This window comes from Carcharodon carcharias, chromosome 19, assembly GCF_017639515.1.
Source record: "Carcharodon carcharias isolate sCarCar2 chromosome 19, sCarCar2.pri, whole genome shotgun sequence".
NCBI classification, from domain to species: Eukaryota; Metazoa; Chordata; class Chondrichthyes; order Lamniformes; family Lamnidae; genus Carcharodon; species Carcharodon carcharias.
The window spans coordinates 107,341,044-107,355,405 of record NC_054485.1 but is presented as its reverse complement, the minus strand read 5'-3'; the positions used below and the strand labels follow the sequence as shown (position 1 = coordinate 107,355,405).

Genomic DNA, 14,362 nt, shown 5'->3' with positions numbered 1-14,362 from the left:
CTGTAAACTAGGCAGCTCTGCTCATTGTGCTCAGCCTGGCTCTCTGGATTAATTCTCCCCTTAGTCCCATTTCTATCAAATTTCTGTGCTTGAAATATGTATTGAGTTCCCCTCTTAAATGTAATTCTGTTTTTCTGATTGGAAATTCCGACTCCAAACAGCTCTCTGCCTCCTCCAGAAAATAATCCTTTCCTCTTTCACTGAAATTATATCTATTTCCCCCTCTTCACCCACTCACTCGCAGTGGAAAGAATTTGTTGATCATTTATCCAGAGTGCTGAACATGCTGATCAGATCTCCTGAGTTCAGTTCAGTCATGGCTGATCTGTACCTTAACTCCATTTACCTATCTCAGTTCCATACTCCTCAATACCCCTTAGCCCACCAAAAATCTATCCATCTCAGTTTGAACATTTTCTTGGGGGAGATTGTTCCAGATTACCATTACCCTTAGTGTGATGAAGCCTGCCCCCACCCCCTGACTACGCCCCGAGGGCCTCATTCCTAACTAAGATTATGTCCCTTTATTCTGGATGTTACTGTTGCATCTGGTCACAATGAAGTGATGCTCGGGTTGTGAGTGAGAGCAACTGAGACCAATTGCAGAAAGCTTAGGACACTATTCTTAAGTATATATAAGATCTGGTTTTCACCTGGGTAGGAGGAACAAGGAGTCTGTCTCTGGGTTTTGTGAATAAACTTATGTTAAGGAAAGACTAGCTCTAGTTTTGTCCTTTCCTTGGTGACTGAGCAGTGAGTTATAACACTGGACTTCCCCCCATCACCCCACACCAGAGGAAATAGTTTATCTTGAGCTGCTCCTTCAGATCTTTTGATCATGTGAGACACATGATCAAGAAGTTAGATAACTTCTTACATGCAGGAGAATACAAGACAGACTATGCAGATTTGTAATTTAATCATTTTTAGCTATTATTCTGGGGAATCTGTGCTCACACCCTCTCTAAGACCAATATATCCCTCCTGGGTTTTGGTGCTCAGAACTGTACAGGCCTCTCAGAATCATATATAATGTAATGAGATCATCTCTCATTCTTCTAAATTCCATGGAGGGTAGGCCCATTCAACTCAGTTCTCTATATCGGTTTTGACAAGAGCTTTTTATGACTGTAAAAGGGTACAAGGCAGAGCTCATCAACTACATCGCTGAAGTGTTACCATGTTCAGGTCTCATAGTGGGGCTTCAACCTTCTAACTCACCCGTAAGAACACTCATCCATGGCAAGATGACAAATAAATAGCTTAGTCAGATAGATAAACACTGCAGGAATTCACCAAGGCTCCTTGGACAGCACCTTCCAAAGACACAACCACTACCACCTAGAAGGACAAGGGCAGCAGATAGATGGGAACACTATCATCTGGAAGTTGCTCTCCAAACCACTCACCATCCTGACTTGGAAATATATCGCTGTTCCTTCACTGTCGCTGGGTCTAAATCCTGCAACTCCCTTCCTAACAGCACTGTGGGTGTACCTACCCCACAGGGACTGCAGCAGATCAAGAAGGCAGCTCACCACCACCTTCTCAAGGGCAACTAGGGATGGGCAATTAATGCTGGCCCAGCCAGCGAAGCCCACATCCCGTGAATGATTTTCTGAAAAATGAGACAGAGCATAAGATAGTTGACTAGGCTTAATGGCACATAAATTGAAATAACGAAAGGAGTGTTCACATGTTACCTATGGCGATTGGTCAGCAAATATATCATGAGATGCAGAACCTCGACTGCGCTATAGAATGTCATAGTTAAGTTACAGCCTTAGGGTCAAATCCTAGAATAATGAAACTGACAAGCTTTTGTGGCACTGGTTGTCTGAAAAATCCATTCAGACATAAATTCTAAGCAAAACAGCCCAAAAGGCAGGGCAAGGAATGGTCAAACTGAAACACCATGGACACCACTCAATTGGGGATTGGGGAAATTCTGTACATTGGGAGTCAGCAGGAAAAATTCTTTAATTCCCTGGAATTCAAGACAGTGGAAAAGACGCAATGGGGTTTAGTGCACTAAAACTGAATATAATTGGAGGGATTGGGAGAGACTCATTGAATGCTGTTCAATGACTGGGAATAGGATGGATTTAAACTGAATTCTAAACAATGATTGGCCAGACCTGCTGAGTTTTTTCAGGTAATTCTGTTTTTGATTGGGCATACATGCCTTGTAAGGAGTGTAATGAAGATTCACTAGGTTAATCCCTGCGATGACAGGGCTGTCTAATGAGGAGGGATTGACTAGAATGGGCCAATACTTGCTGGAATTCAGAACAATGAGAGATGCCCTCTTTGAATCATATAAGATTCTCAGAGGGCATGATGGGTTAGATACTGAGGGCTGTTCCCCTGGCTGGAGAAGGCTGTCCAGAACGAAGGGGTATCATCTCAAGGTGAGGGGACAGACATTGAGAACCAAGGTGAGGAGTAATTTCTTCTCTCAGAGGGTTGTGAATGGTTGGAATCCTCCACCCCAGAGCGTTTAGTTTCTCAGCTGTTGAGCGTACTCACGACAAAGATCAATAGATTTTTGAACTCAAAGTGAATGAATGGATGTGGCGATAGAGCAGGAGGGTGGAATTGAGTTGAAGGGTCAGCCATGATTTTATTACATAGCAGAGGAGTCTTGAGGAGCAGTGCAGCCAATCCTATTCCAATTTTGTACAATTTGAGGAGGAATTGGATTGAATTCCTTACAATGCCTGGTAATAGGGAAGGAATTAACCCATTTAATACCAGCTTGGATCCGTTTGTGTGGATACTTGCAACGTGTTCCCAATTTGAACCACATTCTAACCATTCCTTCCCCTCATTCTAATCATTCTTTCCCTTCAGCTTGTCCTTTGTTTATTTTTTGGGAAAGAAAAGTTCATAAAATCCAACTTCCTCCCTTTTAGACTGGATCCATTAATCCTCCAGATCTATAGATCGGTAAAAAAAAAAAAATTCCTTTTGCACTATCCTGGAAATGGCTTTCAATGAATGGATCATCCTGTTTCTTATCAACGATTTCATTAACTTTCACTTTGGAAAATGTGAATAAAGTATGAAGATGTGAATAAAAGGTTAATGGGTGGGGGGGAATACCCCAATACCTTAAAAAATAAACTTTTATATTCACATCTAAACCAGTTTTCTTTTAATTTCTTGATCTGTGTGTGTGACTCTCTATCTATCTCTCAAACTCCGTCTGCTTATCTCTCAATCTCTCTCACTCTCACTCTTTTTTTCTGTGTAATTTGTGCACAGCCCCAATTTCGAAGGCTGAGCTGAGCTGGGTAATTCCCGTGAGCCGCTTCAAATACTTCGCAGCTTCAGCGTCTGAGGCCAGATGCAACTTGAGAGACAGAGAGACCAACCCCCTGAAGCGGAACTGTGAAGACCATGAGCCACGAGAAGATGTTACCAGACCTTGAGAATGGCAGGGAGATTGCAGTGGAAAAGATGGGACATCAAGGCAGCCGCTTCCTTAAACTTTCCTGCACCATTGCAGTTCTGGCTTTTGTGTCTGTGTCCTTCTACCTCCTCTTCTGTCAGATTGGACCCCCAGATGCAAACCGAGTAAGTAAACCAGATTTATTTTAAGTTCCTCTCTTTTTTTGTGTAGTTCCTCTTTCATGCTCCATTTTTTTTTAACTGAAGACATTAAGTCTCGTTGACTTGGCTACTCTCCCTGCAGTTGAAGGCGGACGATTGTCTGCATTTTATTTCGCTCCGCGTGAATTTAGGTCTGGCGTGGGGTTGGTGGGAATTTCTTGCTAATTTCTCTGCTCGCCGCCCGCGTTACGCCGAATTTGCGCCCGTCGTTGCGCCGAACTCCGAGGACACTCGGCTGCCGCGGTTACTCCCAGCCACACGTTAGGGGCAGTGATCGACTTGGCATGCTGCCGAATTTCCAATTCCCAGTGCCTAGCCAGAGGCAGAAAGGCAGAGAGAGGCGCAAATTTCCAGCGCAAAACTGGCCCCCGCCCCGATTTTAGCCTTGTAAGTCAAATTAGCCAGAGGTAAAGCGGTGCCCGGATTAGTGACCCAGTCATTGATCCTCTGAGCTCTGAATACCCTGGCACCTCAGGGTGACCACCTGGACGCTGCTGGTTGTGAAGTTATTGTTGGCGATGTTACCAGATGGTTAAATTTCGGTGCAATGTTTCTCTGTCCACCATTGTAACTGAATCTTGAATCTGTCTATTTTAGCGGGCACAGCGACTCCATTCAAAGCACGGAACAAATTGGGGGATACAATCTGGACAGTTTTATGCTATCAGCCTATTGTACACCCAGTTCCATGCTGGGCTGCACTGAGGTCCGAGAGACCCAGTATTGACCAGGCAGTACGATGGGCAGGCAATACCATAGCTCCTGCTGCAGACTAAGATTGATTATCCCTGAGTGTCCACCCTGATCTGTAGGAATTTTGAAGCTTCACTCAGAATGTTTAATCTCAAAGTCTGTCTGTTACCTTCTGCAGAAAGCAGCGGTGAGAGGAGCTGAGGATTTGTCTGCTAACAGTGGTAAGTGCTCTATATCTCTGTCTCTTTCCCTGTCCCTCTTTTGTGTGTCTCAGCTCCTGTTTGTGTGTGACTCTCTCCATGTTCTCTGTCTCTTCCCTTGTGTCCCTGATTCTGTGTGTCTCCCTCTGTCTCTATAGCTGTCTTGTGTGCGTTCTCTCTCCCTCTGTATCTGTTTGTATCTTGCTCATTTTCTCTGTCTTGCTCTGTCTCCCCATCTTGCTTGCTCTCTCTCTTTCCCTCTGTCTCACTCTCTGAACATGTCTGCCTCTCCCCATCTGTCTATCTTTCCCTGTCTCTCTGCTTGTCTCTCTGCCTGTCTCTCTGCCTGTCTCTGCTGTCTTTATCTCTCTGACTACTTTTCTCTCTGTGAGCATCCCTCCCTGCCTCTCCATCTCTCTGTCTCTCTCTTTCTCGCTGCCTCTGACTGTGTTGGCACATGTGAATGTATTTCACTCTCTGTCTCCCTCTCACTGTCAGTCAGTTTTCAGTCAGTCTGTGTTACAATAGTGACTGAGAATCCCCGTCTTTTCCATCTCCAGGTTTGCATCATCTCAGGAAGCAGGTGGGAAATGACCCAAGGGGAAGAATTGCAGCTCACTTGACAGGTACCAGCCTATTGTTGATGTTTAGCAGACTATCAAAGGACGATTCATTATTTTACATAATGATGTATACTACAGGGCAGCAAAGAAGCAGACAAATCTGTTAATGTGTCCTTCCTGTAACCGCAGAATGTTAACCTCAGACGCTGTTAGACTTTAACATCCTGGTGTTACTCCTTACCCTTTTGTAGTATCTGGGTCTCTCTCCCTCCCTCTCTGAATTCTCTCGTTGGCACCAACTGCCCTCTACTGTTCACTGCCTGAACCACACTGAGCAAGAAGGGTCTGAGAGCTCTTGAACCAGGCTGGGGTATATTTAAAACAAAAACAGAATTACCTGGAAAAACTCAGCAGGTCTGGCAGCATCGGCGGAGAAGAAAAGAGTTGACGTTTCGAGTCCTCATGACCCTTCGACAGAACTTGAGTCCTCAGCAGGTAGATGGGAACACCACCACCTGGAGGTTCCCCTCCAAGTCACTCACCATCCTGACTTGAAAATATATCGCCGTTCATTCATTGTCGCTGGGACAAAGCCTTGGAACTCCCTCCCTAAGAGTACTGTGGGTGTACCTACACCACATGGACTGCAACAGTTCAGGAAGGCAGCTCACCACCACCTTCTCAAGGGCAATTAGGGATGGGCAATAAATGCTGGCCCAGCCAATGACACTCACATCCTGTGAATGAATAAAACAAAGGTCAACATAGGGCCTTAATTTAGAACTAGACAGTGATCCATTGGGTACTTGGCATGGACCGGTTGCATTCGATGGCCTGTTTCTGTACTGTATGGCATATGTAATGCTTAGTTTTAAGAGAAAGAGAGAGGTGAAGAAAGGAGCCTGAGTTTGAGGATGGAGAGAGTAAAACAAATGAAGCATTTCAATCATGTTAGACTGACATCTGTCCAGGAGAGGGCGATCTTCTGCCATTGTGGCACATGTTTATCAGAGCAGAGGGTGCTGTACCCTATCCAATGAGCAGGTCACAACTTACCAGACACTCCTACTTAATATGAGCGAAATACTGGGGATTCAGGAAAACTGAAAGCAAAATGCTGGAAGCAGGTCAGGCAGCATTGATGGAGAGAGAGTCAGAGTTAATGTTTCAGGTCAATGTAAGGGTTATGATAAGACACTGAGTGCCTGGATTTTGGGAATCTTCCATCTTTCAATGTGTCAAACCACCCTCCCCTCACTTCCAGGACTATATAAATTGTTTGCCTTCCCCACCACTATCATGGGGGAAAAAGAGAAAGATAGACTGATGATCATATACTTACGCTTGTATTTTCTCTCTCTCTCTCTCTCTTTCTCTCTCAGCCGATCCCATCAAGGGAGAGTCCGATGAGCTGACTTGGCAAGAGGAATCCGGCATTGCATTCTCCTCCGGAATTGAGTTCTCCAACAACAGTCTGCTGATCAAGAAGACTGGCTTCTACTTCATCTACACCCAGGTAGTTTTCTATTATAGCCAGTGCGAGGAGAGCACTATCTTCCTGAGCCATGACATGCACAAGCTCTCCTTGGCTTATCCAGAAGAGACCATCCTGCTGAAGGCCACCAAGTCGGTCTGCCACCATGGTCACCACGACGACCCCTGGTACAAGACCTCCTACCAGGGCGCCATCTTTGACTTTGAGGCCGGGGACAGGATCTTCTCTCGGGTCCCAGCGAACGTGGCCAAATACCTGGACAAGACAGAGGGCAAGACCTTCTTTGGAATATTTGCTTTGTGAGGAATCTTTTCGCTCTTGTTTGTGATGTTTTTTTTTCTTGTTGTTGTTGGCCAACAGGGTGCAATGGTTTGTGAAGTTCGGTGGGTTTGGGCCTCTGGCAGCTGGGTTCCAACTCAGCCCAGGTCAATTAGGGATTTATTGGCTCAAAGGGTCCCACACGAAATGGGTGCGAATGCCTTTACAGCAAGAACTCGCACACAGCACCTTTTATAACCCCGACACACCCCAGTACTTCAGAAAAGTGGTCATAGTTGTGATATGGAAATCGAAGGAGCCAATTTACGCACAGCACAGTCCCACACAACACAGCAATGTGAGAATGACCAGCCACCATCAGAGTAATTATTTTTCCGGCGCCTGTTCACAGCACCTCCCCTAGCCCCCGCTGCACACCTTGCAGGTGTTGCGCGGGTCATGACCTTTCTGATCCAAGATGGCGACGGGTGGACTCAGTCAATGGCACCAAGCGTTTTTTCAGTGGAAGTATGTATCAAAGCTGTTCTCCCACAATGTTGCCATGGCTGAATTAGTTCAGTTAAGTAAAGCAGCACTGACCAGTAATTCCGTTCCTCCCCACCCACGAGCACCCCCTCCCTACCCTGCCCCCCCACCACATCTCTGACACAGACCTGAACCTTTACCAATGTATGGCAGTCAGAATGGGATCACCTCCTAGAGGTCTTTAAAATTAAGAAAGGTTTCAAATGGGGCAGATGTAGAGAAAATGTTTCCACTTGCAAGTAAGATCAGAGTGAGAGGCCATAAATATAAGAGAGCCACTAATAAATCCAATAGGGAATTCAGGAGTTACCCAGAGAGCGGTTAGAATGTGGAACTCGCTAGCACGGGGAGTGTTTGAGGTGAATGGTATAGATGCATTTAAGAGGAAGCTAGAGAAGTACACAAGGGATAAAGGAATGGACGGACATAGTGATGGGATTGGCTGAAGAAGGGTGGAAGGAGGCTTGCATGGACCAGCTGGGCCCAATGGCCTTCTTATATGCTCTCTGGGATTCTTCATGCTAAAGGTGGATGACCCCTGTTGTGATCACATAAGGAAACAAGTGTGCAATAATCAAAATCCGAATAAGCTGATGTGTCAAACAAATGTTTGGAAAGCCTGTGCTGGGCATTCATGTTTGTCCTCAGTCAGCCCTGATTTAAGTTATGACAAATCTTATTTAAACTGATACTCCCAGGGATACACTAATCACCAAATGTCTGGAGCTGCCAGGTGAGAATCTTCACCTGGCTGTCTCACCTGTATATGAACTGCCTGGTATCTCGGAATTATTGGGCAATGTGCCAATCGAATGTGTGATTGGCACTGAATCTTCTGTTGGCTGATGCCTCAAGAATGTATTTATAACAATGTAAATTATTTTTTTGTCCTCACATGAGCTTGTATCATCCTTTATTTATTGCTGAATGCTGTTTTTTAAAAAATGTTAATTGAATGTAACTCACAGTTATCATTGCGCATTTGCCTCTGTTGCACGTCTGGTCAACATCTAGTTGCTATGCACTCTCTGGTTGCACACACATATCTGGGAAGACCGTCTTGCACTCCTGGGTGTGATGCAAGCACACGCTTGTCACCTCATAAGTCATCAATCTTTTTACCTCTTACGTGTGTGTGTGTGTCTCTCTCTCTCTCCTTTTTTAACTGTGGTATCAAAGAACAATCTCTGTGACCATTACAAATCAGAACATTCCTCTAAACACAGCATCCTCTGCAACCTTCCGCCTCATCTGATCTTCACTGCTTTGAAATCAGGATTTATTTTTCATCCATGGGATGTGGCTAGGCCAGCATTTATTGTCTAATCCTCACTGCCCTTGAGAAGGTGGTGGTGAGCTGCATCCCTGAGTATAACTGAGGGCCTTACTCGGCCATTTCAGAGGGCAGTTAGGAGTCACCCACATTGGTGTGGGTCTGAAATCACAAAGAAAAAGGCCAGACCCGGTCAAATTGGCAAATTTCCTTCCCTAAAGGACTTTAGTGAACCAAGATGGGATTGTTTTGACAATCCAGGATTTCCATGGGCACCATTATGGAGACTAGTTTTTTTGTTCAAGAATTTAATTAATTGAAGTTCCCCAGTTGTCTTAGTGGGATTTGAACTCACAACCACTCCATTACCATGCCCATCATTCACCTTGCCATCAGCTGGTTTGAATCATTCCTTCTCAGGGCTTACAAATAAGTTTTAGTCTTCCCTGCTTCCTTTTAGAAGTCAATAGGATTCATGTTTGGGAGTCACCTCTCCTGGTTCTCTCCATGGTGGAGATGTCCGACTCCATGGTGGAGATATCCACCTCCATGGTGGAGATGTCCGACTCCATGGTGGAGATGTCCGACTCCATGGTGGAGATGTTCGACTCCATGGTGGAGATGTTCGACTCCATGGTGGAGATGTCCGACTCCATGGTGGAGATGTCCGACTCCATGGTGGAGATGTCCGACTCCATGGTGGAGATGTCCACCTCTATGGTGGAGATATCCGACTCCATGGACATTGGCCCCACACATGAGCTTCTTAACAGTCACTCCACAAAGCATGGATTCTTCCACTGGGTATTCACTTTGGAATGGATCCCAAATGGAAAAACGACAAATGATCTGGAATTCTGAGCATCCAATTGGCAACTTGTGTTTGGATATTTTTAACTTTTCACCTGGGCAAAACTTGAAAATTTTCGATCAGGTGTGCAAGCCGGCCAAAGATTAGCAAGGGCTGTGGCACGTGAAGGGACATGTTTTATGTTAAAACATGGTCTGCATGATGGAATCAATCTTGACTGCCGCCTGGATTTAACTTGTGAAGCTGAATAGTATTTTGGGATGTATTTAATAATAGGGACTTGTATTTATTTATTTTTTTATTCAATAAAGTATTTTGCTATAAATTAAGTCACTTTTCTCTTGTTTGTGATACCTCAGTTATTCACAACATAATATCGAGCATCTATCAGTGAGTGTCAAGTTGCTCCTGGCCTCCTGACTGGTTTGTGGTGACCATGGCAACTTCATCACAGCAAAGCTTATTTTGCTTTCACTACTTCCTCCCCAACTCCCAGAGTTATAAGAACATAGGAAGTAGGAGCAGTCCATGTCCAAATGCAGCAAGACCTGGACAATATCCAGGCTTGGGCTGAAGAGTGGCAAGTAACATTCATGTCACACAAGTGCCAGGCAATGACCATCACCAACAAGAGAGAATCCAACCATCACCCCTTGACATTCAATGGCATTATTATCGCTGAATCCCCCACTATCAGCATCCTGGTGTTTACCATTGACCAGAAACTGAACTGGGCTAGCTATATAAATACTGTGGCTACAAGAGCAGGTCAAAGACTAGGGGCTGAATTTTCTGTTCGTCGAGCGGGCTGAGCTGACCTAATCGCTGGCGGACGTGGACCAATCGCCACTGTCGATCGGTGCCACACCACCATTTAACGTGGCCAGCTTCAGGGAGATCGCCTCGACTTTTAAAAATATTAAAAACAGAAAAAAAATTCCCTTACATGTTCCCTCATGTGACATGTTCATAATTTCCATAACTTTCTTAAATGTTTAAAACCCTGCATGAAACCACTACCCGCCGCTGGATGAGGTTTCATGTTTTTTCTATTAGCCGCCGGGGTTCCTGGCCGACCCACTAACCTTAAGGTTGGCCGGGCAGGTCCTTTAATTGGTTAAATGACCCTGTTGATGGCCTCAAGTGGCCATTGACAGGTCGGCGGGCCCACAGCTGATTTTGCTGCGCCCCCACCTTCCTGAAAATCTAAATGAGGTGCGGAGATGTCGGGAGTTCTGCCCAATGTCACCGTGCGTCATTTTACACTTCCACCCCAGTCCCACTCACCGATGGTAAAATTCTGCCCTAGGAATCCTGCAGCCAGAAACTCACCTCCTGACTCCCTAAAGCTTTCTACCAGCTCACAAGTCAGGAGTGTGATGGAATACTAGCTACTTGCCTGGATGAGTGCAGCTCCAACAATGCTCAAGAAACTTCACACCATCCAGGACAAAGCAGCCCACTTGATTGAAACCCCATCCAATGATGATCAGTAGCAGCAGTGTGTACCATCTACAAGATGCAGTACAGAAACCCACTAAGGCTCCTTCGACAGCACCTTCCAAACTCACAGCCTCTACAATCTAGAAGGACAAGGGCAGCAGATAGATGGGAACACCACCACCTGGACGTTCCCCTGTAAGTCACACACCATCCTGACTTGGAAATATATCACCGTTCCTTCACTGTCGCTGGGTCAAAATCCTGGAACTCCCTCCCTAACAGCGCTGTGGGTGTACCTGCACCACAGGGACTGTAACGGTTCAAGAAGGCAGCTCACCGCCACCAGTGGCAGTTGGGGATGGGCAATAAATGCTGGCCTAGCCGGCGACGCACACATTGTGTGAACGAAATTAAAAAAAAAAGTGAACAAGCAAAACAGTGGCCAATGGCTTTCAATGTAGAAAGATTTGAGATCATCCACTTTGAGCCAAAAAGGAGGAAACAGGCTAGTTTCTAAACGGTGAAAAGCTAGAAACAGGGAAGTCCAAAGAGAATTGAGGGTCCAGGTACATGATCATTAAAATGTCCTGATTGGATGGAGATGGTTAAATTCTCTCTTGTTGGAGACAGTCATTGCCTGGCACTTGTGTGGTGCAAATGTTACTTGCCACATGTCAACCCAGTCTGGATATTACCCAGGTCTTGCTGCATTTGGACATGGACTGCTTCAGTATCTGAGGAGTCACGAATGGTGCTGAACATTGTGCAAACAACAGCAAACATCCCTACTTCTGACCTTATAATGGAAGGAAGGTCATTGATGAAGCAACTGAAGATGATTGGGCCAAGGACACTACCCTGAGGAATTCCTGCAGTGATGTCCTGGAGCTGAGATGACTGACCTCCAACAACCACAACCATCTTCCTTTGTGCTAGGAATGAATCCAATCAGTGGAGAGTTTTCCCCCTGATTCCCATTGACTCCAGTTTTGCTACACTCAGTCAAATGTGGCCTTGATGTCAAGAGTACTCATTCTCACCTCACCTTGGGAGTTCAGGTCTTTTGTACATGTTTGAACCAAGGCTGTAATGAGGTCAGGAGCTGAGTGGCCCTGGCAGAACCCAAACTGGGCATCAGTGATCAGGTTATTGCTAAGCAAGTGCCACTTGATAGCACTGTCGATGACCCCTTCCATTACTTTATTGATGATGGAGAGTAGGCTGATGGGGCGGTAGTTGGCCAGGTTGGATTTGTCCTGCTTTTTGTGTACAGGACATACCTGGGCAATTTTCCACATAGCTTGGGCAGGTGCCAGTGTTGTAGCTGTACTGGAACACTTTGATGGAAAGGTTAATTTGAAAAGTGGCAAACACAAATTATTTTTGCTGCAACTATAATGGTTTCTGCTGTGAGGTGATTCAATGCAATGAGTTTGCAACATACAGTAGGCAAAGCAGCAATCTTGGAAAACATAATTACATAATTAGCATTACCTCATGGTGAATCACATTAATTCAGTGAAATTTAATTTGGAGATTATCTCCTTTGTTAACAGAGTCATGACTGTGCTTATTTAAGGCTATCAATAAGGGATTGCTCCACCAAAGTGTTCTGACATTCTTGGGAGGTCGGGGGAGGGGGTTGAGTAGTAGCTGATTCCACCATTGCCTATGCTCTGGTAACACTCCCCCAAGGCCTGAAGATTTGGCAGGGTGCGCAAGATTCCTCCTTCTGCTGTTTTCAAGAAGGTGTCAACCTGTTTAAAGTGGATTTCCTTAAATAGCAGAGGGACGATCATGTTGATATGACTGTGTTCAGTCATCACACGGACTATATTCCCATAGTGCCATTGCACAGATGGAATTTCTCAAACCTAGAAGTGGTCCTGTGGAATGAGAGTATTCCATGGTTTGGCAGTTTTCCTTCTTGGGCCTGAAGTTCCATTGGAACCATAGCCTGAGGCTGTGATTCTAATGCCTGCCAATAGCATCAAATGCTCGGGGTTTGTCGAGCCTCTCCCATAAACTTGGGCCATTTCAAAACTCTGCTGCCCCATTTCATAGCAGACACCAAGTCCCATTCACCCATCACCCACTGTGCTCATATTGGCAACAGCATCATCTTCAAATTCTCGTCCTTGTTTTCAAATCCCTCCATGGCCTCTTGTCTCCTTATCTCTGTAACCTTTCAGCCCTAAAACCCTCCCAGGTATCTGTGCTCCCTGAATTCTGGCCTCTTCAGCATCCCCAATTTTAATCACACCAACATTGGTGGCCACATCTTGAACTGCCTGGGGCTCAAACTCTGGAATTCTCTTCCTCATCCTCTTTGACTCTCGACCTCTCTTTCCTCCTTTAAGACAGTCTTTAAAATCTACCTCTTTGACAAATCTTTTGGCCACCTACCCCAATATAGCCTTATGTGGTTCAGTGCCAAGGAGGCACATGGAGTGTGTTACTTGTCAAAAGTGTTATATAAATCCAAGGTGTTGTCCCATTCGTACAACAGAAAGCCCCGTTCAATATCATCCAGTTCTTGCCAGAGCCAAGGACAAAAAAGCCTCTCAGTTCAGAATAGCTAAGGCAAAAGCAGAGCTTTGCCTGGGTTGACAGGAGAACTCGCAGTATGAAACCCAATAGTACGTCTGCACTCCTGCTTGCAGTTGCTAATCCTACATAATTACCTTCACTTTACTTCAAAGCACTTCACTGAATGTGAAAATGAACATTTATCAGAGATTTAATAAGGTATCATATCAATGCAAGCCCTTTCCAATATGTTCCCCTTAACCAATATTGTTAAAATAAATGATTTGGTCATTCTGGCACTGCTGTTTATGGGAGCTTGCTGTGTGGATGCTGTGTTCCTTATGCTACAACAGTAGTTACACTTCAAAACTGCTCAGTCTCGATGGCAAGGACTGATTAAATGAATGGATTACTTCTCTTTAACCGTTCATGGGATGTGGGCATCTCTGGCTAGGCCAGCATTTATTGCCCATCCCTAATTGCACTTGTTCAGAGGGCATTTAAGAGTCAACCACATTGGCTGTGGGTCTGGAGTCACATGTAGACCAGACCAGGTAAAGGGCATTAGTGAACCATATGGATTTTTACAGCAATCAACAATATCCTCACAGTCATTCCAGATTTTTATTGAATTCAAATTTCCACCATCTGCTGTGGTGGGATTCAGGACCTGAGCATTACCCTGGGCCTCTGGAATACTAATCCAATGACAATGCCACGATGTCACTGCCTCCCCCCATCCCCCTAAGAGTCAGCATTGTCCATTCAACGTGACCACAGCGGAGAGTTGGCACCATCAACAGAGGAATTGGGGTGGGGTTGGAGGGGGGGGGCGGGGATGGGTGGGGATCTGGAGGGAAGGAATCCTGGATTCATCTTAACAAAGTAGGTGTCATGAACCATGTTTACAAAAGCGGCTTCCATTATTTTCCATTT

At 45.3% G+C, this 14,362-nt stretch overlaps 1 protein-coding gene across 1 annotated transcript; it reads left to right on the top strand.

The window, feature by feature from the left end:
• Positions 1 to 3,402: 3,402 nt before the first annotated feature.
• On the top strand, positions 3,403 to 6,869 carry LOC121291322 (tumor necrosis factor-like). The gene is made up of 5 exons (XM_041212393.1): positions 3,403 to 3,579; positions 3,698 to 3,875; positions 4,428 to 4,529; positions 5,069 to 5,134; positions 6,454 to 6,869. Exons 1-5 carry the CDS (start codon positions 3,403 to 3,405, stop codon positions 6,867 to 6,869), a joined length of 939 nt encoding a protein of 312 aa, XP_041068327.1.
• The last annotated feature ends 7,493 nt before the right edge of the window (positions 6,870 to 14,362 follow it).